The 16466-nt window shown below is 36.7% G+C and overlaps 1 protein-coding gene across 1 annotated transcript in view; it reads left to right on the forward strand.

Annotated features, from left to right (window-relative positions):
• The window catches only part of SLC49A4 (solute carrier family 49 member 4), an 88519-nt gene that overhangs the window by 1719 nt on the left and 70334 nt on the right, over positions 1 to 16466 (forward strand). Inside the window, exon 2 of the mRNA XM_015082255.3 lies at positions 6917 to 7010. Within this exon, the coding sequence (XP_014937741.3) occupies positions 6917 to 7010 (94 nt within the window). The remainder of the gene's footprint in view (positions 1 to 6916; positions 7011 to 16466) is intronic.

Raw genomic sequence — 16466 nt, forward strand, 5'->3', positions numbered from 1 at the left:
ACAAAAGGATGTAACTCAAGCAATAAAGGAAGAACCTTCTAAGAACAAAAGGTGTCCAGCCCTGGAAGGTGTTTCTTGACTGGCCTAAAACTTCCACATTTGGTACTTTTGCAGAGGATGAGTGTGCTAGATATCCAGGAAAGGTTTCTTGTAATGAATGGAGGTTTTCTTTGTTTGGATTTATTTGTTTGCTTTTAAACTGATCGTATTTGGATTTCACCACTTTTTCCACCAATGTCTTTTTTTTCTTCCTGTTCCAGGATTCAATCTAGTGTTCCAAATTACATTTAGTTATGATTTCTCACTGATCTCCTCCAATCTGTGACAATTTTTCTGTCATTCCTTACTAGGTTGGCTAAATTTAGGGGAAAATGTTGTTTTGTTGTTTCTTTTTATTTATCTTTATATCAGGAGCATTTTCCAATATTCTAAATTAAACCAACTTTGTTTTTATGGTAGAAGAATGTTAATTTTTACTTTTTTTATTATAGTTTTATGAACTAGCTGTGGCTGGATAAATTAGGGACTACCTGTTCACCTTATAAAATAAGTTACTTTAGGATTTCTTTCAGTAGTTCCTGAAACCACATGGGGAATTCAGATGTGTATTTGCCGTTGCTTGAAGCTATAAAACGTAAATTTAAAAATTCTCTTTTAGGAAGTGGTTTTCCTTTTCAGTAAGAGAAAGCTGCTATACTTTCATATGTTGGCTGTCCTGCCGCAGATGTCCTATCTACGTACATAGAAAGTAAGTTCCTGCCATCCTTGTGCACTAAAATACGTTGCTCCATAGAGGGTAGATAGTTGTCTGGCCTTCCTGCTACTGTGGGTCCCAGTCAGCTTAGTAGAGAAGACTGGTTATCTTCCTAAGATGGGTTTTATACCCTCTCACCACTTTTCATCATTCAGAGAAGAGACAAAAAAGGACAGCTAGTAAGATAATAGGAGAGCCAAGAGCAAGTGTGCCCTAGAAGCCAAGTGAAGAAAATTTTAAGAATGAGATAGTACCCAAATGTGTGTTGGGAGACAGCCTTCACAGAGCCTACATTCTAATGAGGAGGTCTAGGTAACAAACAAACAATAAAATTAAATATTTAGTATGCCAGATGGCATTGCTATCCAGATAATTGCTATGGAGAAATATAAAGCAGGGCAAAAGAGAAAGAGAGGAGGTCATGGTTGAAGAATGGAATGCTTGAAATTGAGATGATGTCATGGATGCAATCATAGTAAAGGTCAGAGTATAAGCAAGAAAACAGACTGCTGAGGTGTAGGGTAGAAGACACCATCATGGAATATGAAGTCAGGGGACTGAGAGGCCAGCATATTGAAATGATCATCTAGTGGATATCAAAATCACCAGATTTATGAAAAAGTAGTGTCACAAGGAATAAGAGTGAGCCGAGACATTTGCAAATGGTGAGGGTGAATGCCTTGGAGACAGGTGTGTGGTGGTCTATAGAGGACTGCAGCAAGGAGTTTTGAGTATTAGAATAAAATGTAATTAGAGCAGGGGCTCCTGGGTGGCTCAGTCAGTTAAGCATCCTACTTCAACTCAGGTCATGATCTTGCAGTTTGTGAGTTCAAGCCCCGCATCGGGCTCTGTGTTCAGTGCAGAGCCTGCTTCAGATCCTCTGTCTCCCTGTCTGTCTGTCCCTTGCTTGCTCGCTGTCTCAAAAATAAATAAATATTCAAAATTTTTTTAAAGTTAATAAAAAAATATTATTAAAGCAAAGACTATTCTGGCCATGGTAGAGTAATAGGAATGGGACTTATCCTTCTATTTTAAACAACTAAAAACAAAAAATGTGTATGAAACAGAGTTCTCAGACATTGGACAAAAGGCAGGGCAGGACAGCGATCGCCATGAATGCTTCAGCTTATTGCCTGGAGAGCATTTCCAGGTTGCAGTGCAGAGATGGGGAGTCCAGACATTCCTGCCGTTTTTCTAAGTTGAGACCATTTAGAATTGCAAGAGGCCAACTTAGCTAGAAATTTTAGGGTGAGAGTACCAGAAAGGAAAAAGCTTAATGGAAAGTTCTAGATCTACAAGGAGTTCCTCTTGAGTCTGCAGCTGATAACTGATCTGCAGATAAATGTGAGGAAACTACCAAACACTGGAAAAAGGACTAGGAAAAAGAGCAGGCAGAACAATTCCCCGAAGGCTGGGAATAGCTCACGTTCCCAATAGCCAGAAAGTAAAAACCTCAAAATACATAGGAGGTTGGGTTGAATACTCAGAGGGGCATTGTTTCAGTAGTAAAGACAAAAGAACTCTAAGGTAAAGAATGCTTTTGTTTCACCTAATAAAGCTTGAAAGTATGTCTCGGAGGGGCACCTGGGTGGCTCAGTTGGTTAAGCGACTGACTCTTGGTTTCGGTTCACGTCATGATCTCCTAGTTAGTGAGTTTGAGACCCTCATCGGGCTCCACAGTTGGCAGCACAGAGCCTGCTTGGAATTCTCTCTCTTTTCCTGTCTCTGCCCCTCCCCGGCTCGTACTCTGTCTCTCTCAAAATAAATAAACTTTACCAAAAAAAGTATTCCTTGGAAAGGTCAAAAGTAACTTGGCTATATCTCACCATTGTTCACAAATATTTAAAGGAGTGCAAAAGAAAACCCGTCATCCAACAAGGTAAAATTTAGAATGCCTGACATCAAAATAAAAATTTACCAAGCATGCAAAGAAGCAGGAAAATATCACCCATAAAGAGGAGAAAAAACAATGAATAGAAACAGATCCCAAAATGGTACAGATGACAGAACTGGTAGGAACATCAAATCAGCTACTTTAAATAATCTACATATGTTCAAGAAGACAGAAGAAAGCATGAACATGTTAAGGAGAGACACAGGAAACAAAAAGACCAACATTAAATTTCTATGGTGAAAATGCAATCTGTGTCTGAGACAAGAAAAAAAAAAAAAGATGTACTGGATAAGATTGAATAACAGATTAGACGTTGCAAAAGAAAAGATTAGTGAACTTGACAGCAATAGATACTATCCAAAATGGAAAAGAGGGGGGCAAAAAAAGACTAAAAAGAAATGAACAAGAACCCCACCAGCATCAGTAAGCTGTAAAACAGTTTTAAGTGACCTAATATGTGTGTAATTAGGGTTCCAGAAGGAGAAGAGTAAGGGGAGAGGGCATAGAGTGAGATGAGGGAGGGCCAAAATAATTGAGGAAATAATGTCAGAAAAATTCCCTGTCTATAAACCCACAACTCTAAGAAATACAAGAATCCTAGCAGAAGAAACATGAAGAAAACTACACTGAGGCACATCACAATCATGTTGCTTAAAACCAGAGAAAATCTTAAAAACATCAAGGAAAGAGACTGCAGAGCTTTAGGGAGGAGAGAGTAATAGTGATCTGGAAGTGCTAGAGAAGCAGTGTCATCAGGAGAGGGGTTTTGGTGGGAGTAAGAAGGTGAAGAGAACATTTGGAGAAGGGCTTGAGAATGTAGGGATCCCACTGATTCATGGATTCAGAGTGCTCCAGAAGGCACAGTGGAAAGGTTTCAGGAGTTGGGGACACTACAGAGATGAGGCCAGATTAGGGGATATATGAAGCCATATTTGTATAGCAATGACCTGTGAATCTTAGATTTCTCATGACTGATGTAAGCAGAAAATAACAGGCACAATGTGATTATTCCTGATGGTCTCCAAAGCAGATTGGGGTGGCAAGGCTGTGGTTGTTGGGGATAGGGAGCCTGGGGGGTCTTACCAAGAACAAGTAGAGCTGGTCTTCACTCCAGCTGTTGAAAGTGTGGAGCCTGGGAACAACAGGCTTGCCAGACGAACTTTATGCCTATAATTAATTTCCCATGCATCCACCATGGATATGTGTTTGTGTCTGTTTTCCAATCAACTTTGCATCCTGATTTTTTAGGCACTTGTAGAGATGCCATTCCTATACCAAATATGATCCCAGTGAAAGGAGCTATTTCATCTATGGGAAGGAGGCTTCCTGCAGTGTCTGTGTGTCATATTTGGATAGAATTTGTTTTTATTTTCAATCATGTTTGGTTTTCTGAAATTGTTCTAAAACCTTTCATCAGATGGTTTTTGGCATTCATATCCCAATACTATAATCACTTGGTATCTACTTATTTATGTAAAAGTACTAGATGTCTCATAAGCTATTTTCCTAGGGTCCTCATACCTCTCCTCCCTAAAATCAGTTGATGTCTTTTTTGATTACATGAAATTATAGAGTTCCGCCTTGTCAGGATTCAAATGCGATAAAGAAAGCATTCTGTTTGGAATTGAGCATCATCTGGGGTGGATTAAGTAATACTTGGCAACAATTAAAAATAAGCAAGAAAAGGGGTACCCTGGGTGGCTCAGTCAGTTAAGCGTCCAACATTGGCTCAGGTCATGATCTCTCAGTTTGTGAGTTTGAGCCCCGCGTCGGACTCTGTGCTGACAGCTCAGAGCCTAGAGCCTGCTTTGGACTCTGTCTCCCTCTCTTTCTGCCCCTCTCCAGCTTGCATTCCTCTCTCTCTGTCTCTGTCTCTCTCAAAAATAAATAAACACTAAAACAAAAATTAATTTAAAAAAAGGTAAGCAAGAAAGCCACAAGTGGTACCTGTGAGATTGCTTTAATAATCAGCTTTTCACAACTTGTTTGTTCTAAAATGTATATATTTAACTGTTATATTGTCATTTATTTGATAAAAACTATAATTGAGTAGAAAAGTGTGCTGACCTTCAGCAGTAATAATAGGAAGCCTGGTTATTTGGACTATATGGCCATAAACAATGCCTCACTGCTTACTTGGTGGCTGCTTACCTTAATTACAAACCAAATACTTAGGAAAAAAAAATATCATTTAGCAGGTAAGCCTTCTAGTCCCAAATCTATCAAATTTTCTTCAGTATCTCATAGGACACCCCATATAACCTTATAAGAGCAACATTTTGCAAGTTTAGCATGTTTATGACCATGAATGTACTTATTATTAATTACACTCTATTTCCTGTGGCTATAATGTGTGTTTAAAATCTGCATTCTCTTAATAGAAACAGTAAATGAACAGTATGTATATATTACTTCTTACTGGGAAACACAATTTTCTATGGTATTCCTTCTGCCAAGTTGTATTAATCATATTCAAATCATAAGAATATCATAAAGCTAACTCAGTTCATATCACACATTATCCTCAATGTGGCATGTGTGTGCCTGATGCAGATCTCGTTTATTTTCCTTGCTATGTTTAATCTGCATAATTATAGTTTTGTTGACTTTCAATTTCCTTGGTTAAGAAACAAAATTCAACTGAGTAAATTTAAAGATACTTATTGGCTTTATTCAATGATTCATGAATCAGACAGGATCTCATATAGCATATGAGCATATATGCTCATATAGAAAGGAGTTCCAAGGAGCTGTACAAAATGAAAGACTTTTATACACAGAATGAAGCAAAGGAAGTTGGATTGGTTGTGGCAAGGTCGTCTTCCTTAAGGGGACAGAAGGGGTCTCTCTGTCAGGCAGGTTAACTCACTAGCACTGGACTAGATTAGGGATCCATTTCTGGGAGAACCAAAAATAATGAAGTCCATTTAGTTTGGTGACATGAGGCTTTGCATGAGCAACTCTATTTTTGGCCTGTTGTCTTGTTTTTAACACCTTAAAGCAGAAAAGCCCTTTGAAAACTAAAATACTTAACCATCTCCCATCTTTCAAAAAAAAAAGATCTGGAAAAAAGAAACATTTGCACTAAAAAATTTGCATTGTCTATTCACTGTGAAATGGCTTCAAGGAAGTGTTTTTAGGAGAAATTGGAAGAAATGTCGTCCCTTTTCCCACATGATTGGTAAGAGCCCCCTGTGTGATGTGGTTGCCACAAACAGCATGGTGGTATTAGTTTAGTTGTAACAGAAATACAGCATTCAAGGGGCCCCTTGGGTAGCTCAGTCTGTTAAGCGTCCGACTTCAGCTCAGGTCATGATCTCGCATTTCATTAGTTCAAGCCCCGCATCGTGCTCTGTGCTGACAGCTCAGAGCCTGGAGCCTGCTTCGGATTCTGTGTCTGCCCCTCCCCTGCTTGTGCTCTCTCTCTGTCTCTCAAAAAATGAATAAATGTTAAAAAAAAAATGCAGCATTTGAACAGTAGGAATTTATAGTCCCATTATATTATTCTGCCATAGCTAGAATATTGTGTGTGTTTTTGGTTATCTTATTTTAATGTTTTTATATTCTCTTTTACCTTGTTATCCATGTGACTGACCATTGGCACACATTTTAAAAATAATTTATTTGAGGTAGAAAGGGAAAAGCTATCTGATCAATATTATAAAGTTCTAAACCTTTTTTTAAACTGTATCATTCTGTGAATTGAAAGCCATCTGATAAGTCAAGAAAAATAAAAAGACCATTATTGTATTATCAAAGTGTTCTAAAAGAACCACCTCATATAACAAGCATTAGCTTGTCCTGATTATAAGATCAAATACATAATTAGCTAGTTGTCATTTTTCAAGAAAATTTAAAGCAGTGGTCTATCACCTTAAAAATCTTTATAGGAGCAGGTTAGAATTTTTGCAACTTGCATTTGAAAATTGGAAATTTCATATTGGACGTATAAAGCTAAAATATCTACTCCTTTAAAATTATGTTCTATATTTTTAGTGTTCTATGTGAACAAAACATTGTAGCCATTCATTTTGAAAAACTAGAGCTATTGGAACTTCTTCCTTGGTGTGATCATTCAAGTTTTCTATTAAAGTTAGAATCCTTTCATTTTCAGCATGTAGAATTTTTTCCCCATTTGTAGTTTTAGCAAAAAGCTATAATACTAGAATATAACATCATTATGATTGAGTAAAAAAATCTTGCTTTTGACATCGGACATATGTGAAAAGGATTTAAAAAATAACCCAGATGTTTTTGTTTCCTCTTAGGTCTTCGGGTAACTGTGCTTCTGACATCCTTCCTTATGGTTTTGGGAACTGGTCTAAGATGCATACCTGTATCAGACTTAATGCTTAAAAGAAGGTAAATCATAAATAACTTAAAATTTATCCCACATTTTTCTCTTTTTTATGAGTATATTATATATGTTTGGTTATAAGCTTTTAGTAAATAGTTCCAGTTTTAAGAGTCTCAGTAGAAGGTCATATTTATATTAGCATTTATTTTTCCCCCTACATGATGATTAATTCAATAAACATTTATTAGTTGTCATATGGAAGAGGACGCTACTAGTTTTTCTGTAAATAAAAAGAACAATTAATCTTCATGCTATCTAGGAGCTATAGTGACCACAGGAAAATAATAGTATAACATAAAGAAGAATAAAGTAGTTAATGCAGTAGAAGAAGTATAAAACTGTCCTGAGAGACTGAGAGAAGTTTTGGCTGAGGGTGTCAAAAAGAGTTCAAGCGGCACCTGGGTGGTTCAGTCTGTTAAGCATCTCTTTTTAAAAAAATTTTTTTCAATGTGTATTTATTTTGAGAGAGAGAGAGAGACAGAGCTCAAGAGAGAAGGGGGACACAGAATCTGAAGCAGGCTCGAGGCTCTGAGCTGTCAGCACAGAGCCCAACGTGGGGCTTAAATTTGTGAACTGTGAGATCGTGACCTGAGCCAAAGTCAGATGCTTAACTGATTGAGCCACCCAGGTGCCCAAGTGGCGGACTTTTGATTTTGGCTCAGGTCCTGATCTCAACAGTCATGAGATTGAACCCCACATTGGGCTCTGCGCTAAGCATGGAGCCTGCTTGGGATTCTCTCTCCCTTCACTGCCCCTCCCCAACTGGTGTTTTTTCTCTCTCTCTTTCAAAATAAATGAATAAACAATTAAAAAAAGTTCATGAAGGGGGTGATAATTAAACAAGGCATTGGAGGGTGAGTAGAATTTGATAACTAGTTTGGGGAAAGAATATTACAGAGTAGAAGAATAGCAGGAATGAAGGCATAGAGGTAGGTAAGCATAGGCCTCTTCTGGGATGGATAGGTAGCTTCATTTGTGTACAGCATCATTTCTGCAACTGGGGTCTCTGGATGTATTCTCAGGGGGCACAAGGTACAAGAAAATTTTAAAGCTTTATTTTCCTGTTGGTTAGAATATTAAAAATTATTTTACCAGTAATAATCTGTAACTAAAAGACATTTTTACTGATCAGAACATCAATTTCTTAAATTAGTGTTTCTTAAACTGGGGCCATAGGATGTGATCTTGAAACTCATTGAGAAATTTTTCCCCTTTAAAGAGGACCCATAGGGGCATCTGGGTGACTCAACCCGTTAAACATTTGACTTCGGCTCAGGTCATGAGCTCATAGTTTGTGGGTTCAGACCCTGCGTCAGGCTCTGTGCTGATAGCTCAGAGCCTGGAGCTGCTTCAGATTCTGTGTCTCCCTCTCTCTCTGCCCCTCCCCAGTTCACGCTCTGTCTTTTTCTCTTTCTCAAAAATAAATAAAAATTAAACAAAATTTTTTAAAAAAGGATTCATAGATTACTCAAGTTTGGGAAACACTGGTCTACGGGATAAGGTATAAGAATGGGATATAAAGAGATGAGTTTAGAAAAGGTTATCCAGAATATGAGGGATCTTAGATGCCATCCTGTAGAATTGTGTTTTCCTCACTGGGCAGTTGGAAGCCACTTAGTTCTTAAGTGGCTCAGAGCAACAATAGGACCTGACCTGTATTGGGTAAACTCCTGATTTGAGGTATGTAGGATTGATTACAGAAGGGAGAGATAGTTGGTAGGAGACCAGGAAAGAAGACATGAGAGCCCAAGTTGGAGTCATTCTTTTATTTGTTTATTCATTTATCAGTTTAGTTACTCGACAGAATTCACTGTGTGCCAAGCTCTTTTCTGGACATGGGGAATACAACAGAGAACGCTATAGACAAATGCTTGTCTCTTGGAGTTTACATTCTGGTTGGGGAAAGAGGCGATAAGATAGATAAGTAAATAAAATGTATGTGTTATGGAGAAAAAATAAAGTAGGAAGGAAAGATTTGAAATGTCAAGGGAAGGATGGTGAAATCTCAGAAAGAATGGCCAAAAAAAAACAAAAACAAAAAAAAAAAATGCTTACTAGGAAGATAACTTTATGGGGTAAAAACCCAAAGAATGGACCATACATTATCTGGGGGCCAAGCATTCCAGGAAGAACAGCAAGTGTAAAGGGTGGGAAGGGAAGAATGTGCCTGCCTGGCAGGGAGGCTGGTGTGGCTGGAGCCATGTGAGATATGAGAGATTTCATGGGAAGAGTGACAGGAAATGATGAGACCAGCCTGGTTATGGAGTGGTGGGAGCATGAGACAGGGTCCTTTAAGACCTTAGCTTTTTCTGAGCTAGAAAACCATTGGTGGTTTTGAGTTGAGAACCCTGGTCATAAGCTGCTCTGTTGAGAATAGACTGATGCTGAAGGTCAAGGGCAAGAATAAGAAAACCAGTTGGGGAACTGGTGCAATAAACCAGGTGAGAGATGATGGGTTTCTGTGGAAAGCTAGTCTTCATTTCCTATCCTTTTGAGTGAGGTTTTAACAGATGAGTTTCATTATTGTGTTTGAGATGTTCATAATTTTTCAAACATACGGGTTTTTTTTAAGCATCCACAGTTTTTAAGTACAAACTTCAGTAAACTTAACTTTAATGATGCATTCTTTCAAAAAGCCCATTAATATTTTTGTTAGCTTTTCTTCTGTAATGGGCCATCCATATTATTCTCTGTAGTCTTATTTCCCTTTATATCCTTTCCAGTTGTAAAATTCTAGGAATAATGAAGAGTTGACTCTCCATCTTGGTGAAGAAGATGATATGAAAAAGAAATAGAGCTCATAAAGAAATGTAAACAAAGAGAGATGAAAGAGAACTGCTAAAATAAAGAGTTCAGAGAGATTGAATCTTTCATAAAAAGAGGGTATAAATTGAATTTTCAGTCCTTATATGTTCATCTATAAAGAATGTAGGAATATTATCTCCTTAAAATGACACTTCGTTTTATGTCCATACAGTATTTCTTTTAAGCAGTAGTATTAACAATGCATATGCAGCTGTTAAAATGAAAATGCTACAATTAGACTATGTATTTTTGACTAGTAGGTTCAATAGATCACCACTTTTAAGCTTCAGTCTCCATCCTGATACACAGCGGGAAGGGGTAAAGACCTTTAACATGGATTTGACTAGCACTGAAAAGAGTATTTGGCCATCTATATTTTGTGTCCCTGTTTTACTTGGAGCTTTTTGAGTCTCAGACCCAGTCTTCAGGAATAGTGACCCTCCACCCTTGGCTTCCTATGTCTTAGCTTCTGTAAGTCTCAAGACATGAAAATAGCAGCTTCTGACAAGCTCTTTTCTCAATCAGGATTTTTCTTACCACCTTCCTATTGGTGCTATACCTCTCTGCATGGTATCAATATTTCTTTTATCTGCATAGTACCAATAAAAATTCAAGGAAATTATTTTGCCACTTCTATTAACGTCATGGATAAATAAGGAACTTAGAATAATGAACTATAAAGCATGTCTTCTATGATTGGGAAGCAGATCATACAAAAAATTATAGATGACATTGCTCTATAGCACTATATGATATTGCATGCCCAGTAAATAAAGATTTCTGGAAGGTGAACTTAAAGTAAGTTATATCTGCTGTTAATCATATGTGTTTATCCAGCAATTCCCTAACACATGCCATATTATCTTCTAGTTCAGTATAGTTTTCATTAATATAAATAATAGAAAACATTTACTAATGTGTGTTAGAAAGTTAAATAGTATGGTTCTAGTAAACATAGATTTTTTTTAAAGAAATATATTCGATTGTAAAATGCTTGTGGCTGGCAAAATTACATTTAAAATGACCAAAATGGCTGGCTCAGTTGGTGGAGCATGCGACTCTTAACCTCAGGGTTGTGGGATCAAGCCCCACATTGGGTGTAGAGATTACTTAAGAATAGAATAGAATAGAATAGAATAGAATAGAATAGAATAGAATAGAAAGAAAAGAAATAACCATATCAGAAATATTGTTTATTAAATGGTTTTGTGATAATTACTTAGCTATCTGGGGACCAAAAAAAATGAAGAAAAACCTTAAATCTCTGTCTTACCACTTAAGTAAATTCAAATTGGATCAAAAATTTAAATGTAAAAAAAAAAGAACCATAGAAGTGTTAGAACATGAGACTATTTTTCAATACTTTTTGCATGGGGAAGGCCTTCCTACACAAGTCCCAGAAGCCATAAAAGAAAGGCTTCATCTGGGACCTCATCAAAATAAAAAGCTTCTGCACAGCGAAGGAAACAATCAGCAAAACTAAAAGGCAACCAACGGAATAGGAGAAGATATTTGCAAATGACATATCAGGTAAAGGATTAGTATCCAAAATCTATGAAGAACTTGTCAAACTCAACATCCAAAAAACAAATAATCCAGTGAAGAAATGGGCAAAAGACATGAATAGATATTTCTCCAAAGAAGACATCCAGATGGCCAACCAACACATGAAAAAATGCTCAACATCGCTCATCATCAGGGAAATAAAAATCAAAACCACAATGAGATACTACCTTACACCTATCAGAATGGCTAACATTAACAACTCAGGGAACAACAGATGCAGAGAAAGAGGATCTCTTTTGTATTGTTGGTGGGAATGCAAGCTGGTGCAGCCATTCTGGAAACCAGTATGGAGGTTCCTCAAAAAACTAAAAATAGAACTACCCTACAACCCAGCAATTGCACTACTAGGCATTTACCCATGGGATACAGGTGTGCTGTTTCAAAAGGACACATGCACCCCCATGTTTACAGCAGCACTATTAACAATAGCCACAGTATGGAAAGAGCCCAAATGTCCATCGATGGATGAATGGATAAAGAAGATGTGGTGTATATATATACAATGGAGTATTGGCAATCAAAAAGAATGAAATCTTGCCATTTGCAACTGTGTGGATGGAACCACAGGGTATTATGCTAAGTGAAATTAGTCAGAAAAAGACAAAAATCATGTGACTTCATTCATATGAGGACTTTAAGAGACAAAACAGATGAACATAAGGGAAGGGAAACAAAAATAATATAAAAACAGGGAGGGGGACAAAACATAAGAGACTCTTAAATATGGAGAATAAACTGAGGGTTACTGGAGGGGTAGTGGGAGGGCGGATGGGCTAAATGGGTAAGGGGCACTAAGGAATCTACTCCTGAAATCATTGTTTCACTATATGCTAACTAATTTGGATGTAAATTTAAAAAAATAAAAAATAAAACAAGTTAAAAAAAGATTCCAATGTGAGAAAAAAAAGGCTTCATACATCTGACCACATAAAAATTTATATTATCTTCATATTAAATATACTACAAAACAAAGTCACAAGTTAAAAACTGGGGAATATTTGCAACAATAAAGTTGTTGAATTTTAGTTGAAAAGAATTCCTTCAAATAAAATAACTTAGTAGGAAAATGAGTGACAGGTATGAGTGAGCAATTACAGATATTGAAATACAGATGACGTAAACTTAGGGAAAGATGTTAAGCTCTCTGTCATAATTAAAGAAATAAAAATTAAAACAGCAAGTAGATGTCTTTTTATTGGCAAAGATGAAAAAGTGTGATGACATGGTATGTTGCTCAGGGTAGGAAAAAACGGGCACCACTGATGTGCGAGTAGTTTGGGGCATTCCTATTTGGAGGGTATTTTGACAGTATTTAGTAGATTCAAAATGCAGTTGTCCTTTAACCCAATATTTACACTTCTAAAAAATTAGCCCACATATAAAGCTCTACCAGTTTGCAAGGATAAGCATGTTTATGCAGCTTGGCTTGTAATAGTAGATGACTGGTCAGAAGGGCAGTGTCTTCAAAAGAGGATTGGTTATGGTGAAGTGTATGATGGAATAGTATGCAGCTGTGAAAAGGAAGTGAAAGTTCTGTTAAGTGCTGAACAGAAATGTTTCCAAGATATAGTGTCAAGTTTTTTTTTAAATGCAAAGTTTACATATTATGTAACATGTTATATTTAAAATGTTCCTACTTAGAAAAAAGTGGGAGGGATGTATGTGCCAGTGTTTGGCAAGGAACTGTTTTTTTTTTTTTTTTTGGTACTCTTTCCTATTCTTGGAAATATTTTTACCATGTGCATATATTACCTTTTTGACTGAAGACACTAGTTAAGTGAAACTAAAATGACCATGTTAGAGTTTTAGTAACAAGAATAAGAGAAGGAAAGGCAAAGAAGGGTTATATGCAGATTTCCCCAGTATAAAAATAGAAACCTTTCCGTGTAAAAATGAACAGTTGATAGATTTCAGGATTAAGACTCTTCTCTGTAAAATACATTAAGATTCAGATTTCCTTAGGTCAGTGTTTTTTAAAAGTATGGTTTACAGACTACCTACTTATTAAAAATGCAGATCCCTGTGCCCCACTGTAGTTCCACTGATGTGGTCTCTGGAATGAATCTCCAGAATCAACAGTTTGAACACGCTCCTTTAGTTAATTTTATGTTCATTTAAGTTTCAGAACTACTCCCTAAGTTCTAGCATCCTCACTTTAAATGATTAAGCACATTGCATTGTGCTTGTCCATCCTGCAGTACAGTCACATAATATATTTAATGTCTTGAAGCAGATTAAGATTTAGCCTTTATTCAATAATTTTATTTGCTGCAGTTTCACTCTTAAGCCTCCAGGGGTCAAGTTTCACTACTGTTTCTGCATGGTGGTAATATGGGCTCTGGATGAGGGAGATTGGTAGGCAAAGATAACTCATCTTCATTAGCAGTTAACAGGATAAAAAATTAGAAAGCTGTGGATAATACTTTTTCCTCTTTTGGTTATCTTTAGGATATGGTGATTTTTGAGACATTTCTTCCAAGGGCCCATTCAGTATCTTATATGAATATTTTTATTTACTTTGTTTAGGTTAAACATAATATACGTATAGAAAAGTACATAAACATATATGTACACTTCAGGGAAACAATCATAAAACAGGCAGCCATGTACCCATTACCTAAGTTAGAATTCTAGAATTCCCCATGGGCCCCTCCCTCATCATACCCCTCTCCTTCCCTACTTTACATAATCATAATCACACATGTTGATAGGATTCCCAGAGTAGGCTGAGTTGAAAGTTATGAGGAATATATTCAGAGTCTGTTGTAAATCCCAATTTTTTTCTTTTGAATAAAGATTTGCCCTAGATTTTTTTTCTCTTAATGTCAAAAGGAACAAACAATTAAAATGTTATTTTATCTGCAACAAAATCATTATAGGAACAAAATAGGCCAGTAGTAGATGTTGGTAATAATTTAACATAATTAAAAACCTATAAGTCAGTAGGTTATTAAATCATATTTTATTAAGTAGGTTTATCTAATATGTGTTTGGGAAAATCAGTTACTTATTTGGTTACCTTACATACATCAAAATACATTCCAGATGGAATGATGAGCTGCGTATTTAACAGGGAGACAGTATCAGGGAAAATTAATCTTATCTCTAAAGAGATTTCTTTTTTCCAAGCATAAAAACCATGAAAAATATCACAAAGGGAAAGATTTATAGGTTTGACTACATAAACATTTGAACCTTTATGCTTCAAAACAAATCAAAGTTAAAACGCAAACTGGGAAAAATATGTGTTGCAAGTATGATAGATAACCGATAGAATAATATAAAAATATATAAGCAATTTAGGAGGGTGAATGGAAAAACAGATACAGTATACATAAATAACAAATGTTGGTTTCCAGATTTCATCCTTTTAATTCATAATTCAACAGTCAGCATTTATTGACAGCCTATGCATTAGTAAGGTATAAAAAGCTAAGCTATATAATAAAGATACCAAAAATACACAGACTCAATGAGATAGAAGTTTATTTTTCTCTGGAAAAAAAAAAAGCAGTCTAAAAGATAGTGGATTGTTTGAGATTTGCTCAAAGCAGGTAGGCAGCTCTGTTCCACAAGGCCCTCCAAGGACCCAAGTTTCTTTTCTGTTGTTGCTGTAACATCCCCTAGAGGGATGTCCTCGTCCAAGTGGTTGAAGTCGGCTCATAGTCATACTCTCATTCTAGCCCACAGGAAGGGGAAGTAGGACATCCAGGGCAATGACTATATCTTTACGTGATGACGAAGAGGTTGTATATGTCATTTGTACTCACGTCCCATTGTAGACTTAGTCACATGGCCACCCCTGTCTTAAAACAGATTAAAGCCCTTCTGTAAGAGAGTCTAGAAATACAGCTCAGCAGCCATGTACCCAGTTAAAATGCAGGTAAATAATGTAGATAAATATATAAAGCATTCACTCAAAATGAGAAAGATTGCAATACACCAGTAGGGAAAAAAGACCAGTAATCAAAAAAGAAATGCAGATTAAAATGAGGAGATGCCTTTTGGCCTTACCAAGTGTGGTAGGCAGAATAATGCCCCCAGCCCCAAAGGATATCCATGCTCTCATCTCTGAAACCTATGAATATGTTATGTTACATGGTGAGGGAATGCTTTGGTTGCAGATGGAATTAAGTTTGCTAATCAGCTAACCTTAAAATAAGGAGCTTATCCTGAGTTATTCATGTGGGCTCAGTATAATCACAAAAGTCCTTAAAAGAGACTGAAGAGGAAGTCAGAGATATGCAGCCTGAGAGGACTCAAATCTCTGTTGCTAGCTTTGAAAACAGGAAGGGGGCCTCTAGAAACCGGAAAAGGCAAGGAAACTGATTATTCTCTAGAGCCTCTATAAAGGAACATAGCCATGCTGACACCTTGATTTTGGCCCAGTGAGACCCATGTTGGATTCTGATTTACAGAGCTGTAAGATAGTAAATTTGTGTTGTTTTAAGGCCACAAGTTTTATGGTAATTTGTTACAAGAGCATTAGAAAACTAAACACCAAGTTATTTGTGTGTATGTGTGTGTGTGTGTTCTTAATAGTGACACTCAATGCTGGTGACACTTAATGCTGGTGAGACAAACATCAATCACAACTAATGGGGATATAAATTACTACATATCCTTCTGAAAACAATTTGGGAGTATGTTTCATAAAACCTAAAATGTTCATATCCTTTGACTTATTGACCCTAAAGAAGTAATTTGGGAAGTAGCAAATATTTACATACAAAGATTGTCACAACAGCATTATTAATATTAGCAAGTAAGTAGCAAACATTAGGAAAATGGTTAAATAAGTTTTGTATATCTGCATAGTAAACTGTCATGCTGTTATGATTACCAAGAATCTTTAATGAGAAGATGCTTATGACAGACTATGAAGTTAAAGTGACTTAGTGGATAAAACTGTATATTCAGTATGGTTTTTGTGGTTACCTATGCTTAAGTATCGAGAGATGCATTGGGGCGGAGTGGGGAGTGGGGGGGAGAACTGAAAGAAAAAAAGAAGCTCCTGGGTGGCTTAGTCGGTTAAGTGTCCATCTTTGACTCCGGTCATGATCTCACAGTTTGTGGATTCAAGCCCTGCA

This window comes from Acinonyx jubatus, chromosome C2 (assembly GCF_027475565.1).
Source record: "Acinonyx jubatus isolate Ajub_Pintada_27869175 chromosome C2, VMU_Ajub_asm_v1.0, whole genome shotgun sequence".
Taxonomy (NCBI): Eukaryota; Metazoa; Chordata; class Mammalia; order Carnivora; family Felidae; genus Acinonyx; species Acinonyx jubatus.